Source organism: Rhea americana, unplaced genomic scaffold (genome assembly GCF_003343005.1).
Source record: "Rhea americana isolate MKP2758 unplaced genomic scaffold, rheAme1 scaffold_22, whole genome shotgun sequence".
NCBI classification, from domain to species: Eukaryota; Metazoa; Chordata; class Aves; order Rheiformes; family Rheidae; genus Rhea; species Rhea americana.
In genome coordinates, this window is record NW_028186329.1 from 1,145,254 (window position 1) to 1,153,349 (window position 8,096).

At 34.4% G+C, this 8,096-nt stretch overlaps 1 protein-coding gene across 1 annotated transcript in view; it reads left to right on the forward strand.

Moving 5' to 3' along the window:
* Nucleotides 1-8,096, forward strand: part of MAN2A1 (mannosidase alpha class 2A member 1) — a 120,216-nt gene that overhangs the window by 34,134 nt on the left and 77,986 nt on the right. Inside the window, exons 7-8 of the mRNA XM_085305324.1 lie at nucleotides 596-782; nucleotides 7,070-7,247. Coding sequence (XP_085161450.1) covers nucleotides 596-782; nucleotides 7,070-7,247 — 365 coding nt within the window. The remainder of the gene's footprint in view (nucleotides 1-595; nucleotides 783-7,069; nucleotides 7,248-8,096) is intronic.

Here is an 8,096-nt window from a genome sequence, read left to right on the forward strand (position 1 = left end):
AATAAATGTAGATCTATTTGAACGAGAAATTCAGCTCTAACTCTCTAACTCCTGGAGAGAAAGCACATACTTCAGGGAATGGTCTGACTAGATGGAAAAGTTAGGATTACAAAGATGGTCTGAAAACTCTGATAAGTGCATAAAATCATGTTGTTAATGTATTGAAGTTATTAGTATTTATGAAATTACAATATTGTTTATACTAATTCAGATATACTAGTGAAGTAATGACAACACTTTTTATTCCACTGAAAATGTAAAACATGGTTTTCTTCATCTCTAAAATTCTAGAAATAATGAGATTTATGTGGGTAAGAAAGACCTAGTATTTTGTTTATATCTCTTCAAATCAGGAGGTACTTGGTAAAGACATCTCAATCTGTGTTAGCTCTATTTTTGATGTGCTTTATATAAGGCAGATAAGGAGAAAAATTTATCTCACCTACATAGACTCCAGGTATGGATCTTCAGAGCATGAATGGTCTTGGTCTGATGTTTTTAATAAAGTTCTTGGATTAAGACCATGAAACTGATTTAGCTTTAGCAAACTTAAGAAGGTTTATTTTAAAGGTGTGCTCTATGTATTTAATTACAGATTTGGGATCCAGTACAGATATCCTCTGTCATATGATGCCTTTCTATAGCTATGATATTCCTCATACTTGTGGTCCAGATCCAAAAATCTGTTGCCAATTTGATTTTAAACGTCTTCCTGGAGGAAGAGTAAGTTGCCCATGGAGAGTTCCGCCAGAGGCCATTCATGCTGGGAATGTTCAACACAGGTACATTTTTGTATATTTTGGAAGTGAATAACTTAATGTTTTCCTTCTAGTCAATGAGATTGTGTAGCTATGCTAGACGAGTTTTTATATAGCTCTTGAAACTGGCTGCAGGRAAATAATACCTATAACTTGCCTTACATTTGCACTTAAGTTTAGAAAGTAAGAGACAGTGAAATTTATAAATAGGTTATGACTGAGAAAGATGCATTTAATTTTTTTTTCCATTCATGATGCATAAGTGTCTCAAATATTCTGGGTGAATACCACACTGTACATAGTCATTCATTTGGTTACAGTCTTGTCAAATTCCTTTTACTTTCTCATGCTATTGAACCTTGCTGAGCATTTACTGTAGTACATCCACTAAAAGTGTGTTTTTTTTTTTCTTTTTTTTTTTTAATAGCAGCAGGAGGAAAAAACAAGCATTCTCCAGAAATCTGTTGTGGAATATTGCTTAAACTCATCTGACTGTTTCTAATGCTTTATCTTTCTATTTTTTTCTTCCTCTGATTTTGCCTGCTTACTCACCTCAAGAATCCAAACAGATTTTTTTTCCTCCAAAGTATTTTTAGCATAAGTGTATTTCATTTGAAAATTGTCTTGAAAGAATTCTTTATTGGTTTAGAGTTTTTTTCATTACATTTTACATGTTACAATTTTTACACTTACTTTTCTGGCTTTTTTTAGGGGGGGCGGGGAGGGGGTTGGGGGGGTACTGATCAGAGAGTTCTTACCTAACTTGACATAGCTAAAGGATCTATGTTTGATCAAGTCAGTACTGTTAGTATCATTAAGCATCTAACTGCTCTAAAATACAAATATAATGYAAGTTGAAATATATAAGTGGCTGTCGGTGCAGGTGACTTATTTTACAGCTACAACATTAGAATAGTTTGAAGTTCTTGCAGCTAAGCTCTAGAAATTCTTTGAAGCTTTCTGAAGTACGTACACAAAGCAGAAGAAACAACATGCATGGAGTTAGTAACTTGCATCTTTACCAGATGCCTTTACTGTTCTCTATTCTAGTTGTTCTCACAACTTTGGCATGGCTTGGGTCCACAATTTAAGTGCTTTTTATAGTATTTAAGTTAATATAGTAAATACGAAAAAATTATTCTGTCACTTATTTTAGGAAGTTTTCTTAAGGGAGATTGTCCATAAGTCTCCAGTTGCAAACTTTGGTTACATCTGTACTGAGTAAAAGGTGAAAGCAGTATGGAATTGAAAAAAAAAAAAAAAATCCCTCATTTCTGTCATTATATGTAACATTATAATTGAGTGGTACTATCTTCTCCACAGCTGTGTGCTTGATTTTGATTAATCCACTGAAAACAAGCTTCAAATAAATTCAAAATACAGTTGTTACATATCTATCTAACTAGATTACTGTAATTTTTTGAGAGTTCTATGCATAGCCAGTGATCTGTTTCCTGTCAGTGGTCAGTTGAAGACTTCCGGAACATAGTATAACAGTGTAGTTATACTATGCACTAATTGCAATATAGTCGGATGCTTACTATGGTATATCCTCACAGCTTCTGATAATCTGTAGCCTATCTTCCTGAAGTGGACGCTTTAACTGAGTCTGTGTCCTATGTCTTCAGATTCACTTCTCTTCRTTTTTTCAAGTAAAAATGCCAACTTGTTATGCCACTGGTAAGGATCAAGTTTTACAATTTTACAAAACTACCTTATAATTTTGAAAAAAAATTCTTGAAAGATTAAACTATTAAAGCTTTTTTTCCACCCTCCCCGCCCCGAAGGAGGTTCATTCTAAGGCCTTGATGTTGAGATTTTAAAGTGAACAGTTGTTGTCAAAAATGTGATTTGATGCAGTATCAAATTCATATGATGCACATACCAAGTCTTCGTACCCATTTTTTCTGAGTAGACTAATATGAATTTTGTCAAGAATTTTGAAAATTTGCTTTTGTCAATAAAATTTAATTACAAGACTATTGAAGATAAAAGCAAAATGCATCACAATTGTCTTATTTTAGATTGAACTTGGAATACTGATAGGAAAAAATGTCATTTTCTTTAAAAATAAACAAAAATTGAAGGTGACAACAGCAGTAGAGCTAATAGAATCATTTTGGCACAGCTGGGTCCTTTTTAAATGTAAAGAAAAGCTGACGTTTCTTTTGGTCAGACTTATTAAAAAAAAAAAATCTTGAATTTGCATCATGATTATTTGAGGCAAATAAATAGAAGAGCAACAATTCTAGTTAGCCCCAAGGAATATGTAGAGAGCCTGCTGGAATGCTTTTTAAGATTTTTAAATTTTTTAATCAGATCTTAATTTATCCCTGCACTTCCAAGATACAGCTTTTGCATAACAATTTAAATTAGRCTTTGTAGAAGAAGTGAAAAAAAATCTAAATGATTCTTTAATCATGTGAAATAAAACCAAGAAAAGAAAATGGGGCAAGTATGCAGTGAAGGTATGGTCAATTTTAAGGATGATATGTTTCCCAAAGCTGAATCAATCCTTCACATCAGTTTTCAGTAGCTATAGCATCTAACGGGGAGTGTAACAGCAAGGTRGTAGATAATACTTAGGGAGAAAGTAAAACTAACACATTGTCTTTTAATTCAGAGAGCTGGATCATTTACAATCAGAACATGAAGAGTATACACATTTCCTCTTTGATAGTGTAGTTTCAAATAAATCCATTAAAACATAGGAAGTGCTGTGTTGCTGAAGAATACGAAAACCATTACTTGTATTTTAAGCAAAAGTGGGAATACTGTATACGACCAAAACCTTTTCTGGTCTGACTTGTGTAACAAAACAACTTACACAACTCTTATGAAGAGGAGATTAGAGAGAGACAGAAGTAATTGGAAAATATATCATTATATCACAAGTTTACAGATTTAAAGATTTGTCTCTGCTCTCTAATTGCCTTATTTTTTAAGACTGGAAAAATATATGGTATCTATACTGTGTGGATCTGAATAAAGCATTTGATACACATTTCATCAATTCAGTGGCAAGATTTAAATTGCTGACCTTTCCTCAATGATGAAGTTGCACTGAAATTAAAACAAAACAATAACAACAAAAAAAACCACATAGGTCTGTTTAGCTGGGATTATGGTTTTTCATTCTAGTACTCTTATGATCATAGCAATATAAGGAAGAAATATAAAGCTGAAAAATCAAGACTAATAGCTGCTGGATTTATAATTGCCCTGCAACTTTAATTGTGATTTGATAGGCATGAATGAAACACCAGTCTTATTAAAAGCTTATACTTGTTTAATAATGAACTTAGTTACACTCTATAACAGTTTAAGTTATAAAGATTGTTATTGCATGTGTCCCGTCCTCCAGCTGCGTCCTTACCACATCCTCAGGTTTATATGCTGAAGTTCTAGATTTTCAGGAAAATCTGTTTAATACTTGAATTATGAGATTAGTCACATTAGCAAGAAACAACAGCTGTTTAATGATTATGAGTTGCTTTTCTAATGGAAGCATAACTTTTGGTGTATGTCTTTTCCCATGCATGAAAATGGGAGAAGATTCTGTACTGCAGGTTATATACTACAGAGAAGAGCTCCCCCTCCCTCCCCAATGTTGTGGAAGCACCCAATTTGATCCTGCTTTCTTTCCATCTCTTGTTTTGTTCACAGAGCTTTCAGCTTCTTTTCCTATATGTTTGGTCATACTGTACAACATGCAGCTGGCATGCAGGTTACATGGCTGATGTGGTGCTAGTGATTCTAGTTTGCAGTTGGCCTTGAACCCTTGTGTGGTTCACTCTTATGAAGTACTCATCTTRTGTGTGTACACCAAATCACCTGAATAGCAAACTGCAAATCAACTGACYGATATTCTTTCCTAATTATGGAGCAAGGAACTAGCCCTTAGTGCTTCATGTGCTGCACAGCAGAGACTATGAAGCCATGACCACCATCAGACCTGTCGCATAAGATTTGCTACAGGCTGCCACAGCCTRTGATTCTCACAGACTCCGAATGGCCACTATTCCTCCTCCTTTTACAATGTAAGGAGTGAACATAGCCCTGTATTAATTGATGCCTTTTAGCCAAACTTTTGAAATTTTTGAGTTATGAAAAGACACAATATGAAAGTGTTTTTCCTCATCTGACAAAGGTGTTTGTTAATCTGAAAGCTTCCCAAAGAGAGCTTTTTTTTTTTTTAAAAAAAGTCTTCAAGTAAAGTTGTTACATACTTGATGTATTAACACTATTTTCATATAAGTCCAGTGTTGCTAAGAGTGTAGTTAGGATTATTCTGTATATTGAGAACTACATAATACATCCTTATACAATTCTGAGAACTTTTGATTGGATAAAAACAAAATGTTTATATAAAAAAGCCATTAAAATTGTAATTGCTGCTGGTAATATAGATCCATAATTATAGGGCTGGAAAAGTTTAAACACTGTGTTATTAAACTTTTTAGTTTTCCAAATTTTATTTAGGTAGACGAGATAAATATCAAAACACACCTAATACTGTGTTTACTGGGGAGTCAGAGGAAAATGTTTTTGACCATCAGTGGAATCTCAAGCCTTTTCTGCAGAAGTATTTTGCATCTCCAGCAAATCCTATCTGAGGGCTTTTGCTCATTCTTTTTTTCTCTCCTCTCTCAAACAGTATTTTAAAAAGCTCTTTGAGAGCAACTTCAATCTTTTCAAGTAACAGGGTTTTTTTTTTTTTGCAGAGTGTATACATAGTTTTGAGACATCTTACTTGCTTTGGTGTTTTGTAATTGAAAATGATTTGCAGTGGAAGGAAGATACTGCTACCTCATTACAAGCACCTAAGAATTCTGTAGTAAAAGGTGATTTGGGGACAGGGAGAGCAGCAACGTTGAATTTTGCAGTAGATTCATAAAGAAACTTTGAGGAGAGATGCCACAGACAAGTATCCTATTAGCAGTAACCTTTCCTGAAGTCCTGTATTTCTCAAGAGGCTCTAAAATATTTTTCTAACCGTAGACTGCATATGGGAAATTTGAGTTAGGCTGACTTTTTAAAAGGGAGAATTACCAAGTCTTCTGTTGTGCCAATTGTAGTAGTTCTATAGAGAGAAAAACTTTGTTAAAGTCAGGATGCCATTGGAAGTCACGGAAAAAAATTTCAGGCATACGTATGTAGTAATTTGAACCACAAGTTCAATTATAGACAAAGGTGAAGGGGGGAAGCTGCTAGATTAGTCTAAATGCTAGTCTCAGCAGAGCTATGTAGATCCTTAACTAAAGATCCGTGCCACCGCCTACCCCAGTATATTCAGATCTTGTGTTTACTCAACTCTATTTAAAGCAGTTAAAAAGCAAACATCCTGACTTGTTGATTGGACTGGAAATCCATATTTTTTTATGAAACTTGTTTAAATTCTCACAGAAATGTTTGTGCAAGTATTAAAAATCTTCTAGAGTATGAAGTAAAAGTAGATGGTGGAGGTAAGCTGCATTTGTAGAAACAAAAAGCCCACTGGAATCTGGGATTTGCAGTTGTTTTCTTTTTAAACCTTTCTTGTTTACAAATACATCACTGCAGTTTATATTCCCTGCTAAAATTATTTTCACAGCTTTAGAGAGGATCACTACCTGAAATCTTCAAWACTGATTGAGGGCTTTGAGGAGGGTAAGGGAAGAAATGGGCATTTTCATTAATCCAGATATCAGACCTGTAACTTTAATTGTATTGCTGCTTAATGAGAGGACTTGCCAAAGCTTAAGAAGACTATAAGAAGCTGGCTGAAGGGAGAGCAATGATTGTAGGTCTTGCAAAAGATTTCTGGTGAAGATTATTACTGGAGTTCCTCAAAGATTAATTTATGGGCATTTTTTGTGTCAAGGACATGAAGCTATAAAGCTAAGTGTCAAAGGGAATTACCAGAGGGGACAAGGAGAGCTAGCTTGCTTGTTTTTGTAAATAAAGGCTGGAGGGGATTAGGATTGTTATCTAAATCTAAAGCAGGTAAATGTAATTTAAATGAGAGGTTAGTTTTGGCAAAGGATCAAATTGATGCAGGCTGACCTGCTGTTCAAGATGGACCTTGATAAGTTTATGGGAGGATTTAATTGACACGGTGTCTGCAACAGTGGTAGGTTGGATGTGATGTCTCAGTGGAGAATTGCATCCAGATTTTTGTCACTAAAAGGAATTGAGAAAAATACTGTGCGTCTTATTTAAAGTCAACCCATTACACAGTTTAGTATCTAAAAATTTTATCAAGTACTGACCTTTATTCTGCTGTTTTATAAATGGTGTTTTTTTTTTTTTTTTTTTTTTTTCCTCCTAAGGGCTTGGATGATTTTGGATCAATACAGAAAGAAGTCGAAGCTTTTCCGTACTAAAGTTCTATTGGCTCCTCTAGGGGATGATTTCCGCTATGCTGAGAGCWCAGAATGGGATCAACAGTACCAGAATTATCAGAAGCTGTTTGATTATATGAACTCTCATCCTGAGTTTCATGTTAAGGTAAATACAACATTTTCTTTTCTAGTTTACGGACAAAACTGCTTTTCTAGGTACGCTGAGACTCCATTGGGGGTGTGTGTGTAATTTTGACAGGTGTGGAGCTTTACTCTGCAAATTATTTTACAGCAAATTGGTTAGGCTGATTTTTAAAAAACAAAAAAATCTATCTTTTCCACCTATTTTCCTTCCAAAGCAAAATGAAAACTTTGCTCTAAATATCATCTGGTTGAAAAGTATAAATAATACCCAAATGAGATTACTTTAAGAAAAACTTAAACCCAAAAGTTATTTACTAGTACTGCTGTTTTCACAGACTTCAGGGTTGTGGGGTTTCTTTGTTTTTAAATTCATACATTTTGCTTCCAGCTCTTACACAGTAAAATTTTTTGGTGCACTTAGTCATCATCCTTTTATTTTGAAGTATTTATTAAGAAGTTATACTAGAAGAGCATGCAGATACAATCAGCTTACATTTTTTACACTTTCTGATGTTAATTTGAATTCTTTGTTATTTCTCACATACCTAATGGTTTGTCGCTTTAAAAGTGATTATATAAATTTTTTTATTAGAACTTTGGGAATTGTATTACTTTCCTTGGATCCTTTTGGTTTTATTTATTTTAAGAGGAACAAAACAAAATATCAAGAGATGCCATTGCTGGCATGGGTTATCAAAGAGRATAAAATCCAGCAAAGTGACTTGGCTATGAAAGGACTGAATATACTAGCGCAAGGATACTGAGGATAGGATTAGAGACCTTCTGGGCAGGCTAGACATCCGCAAGTCCATGGGCCCGGATGGGATGCACCCACGGGTGCTGAGGGAGCTGGCGGATGTTGTTGCCAAGC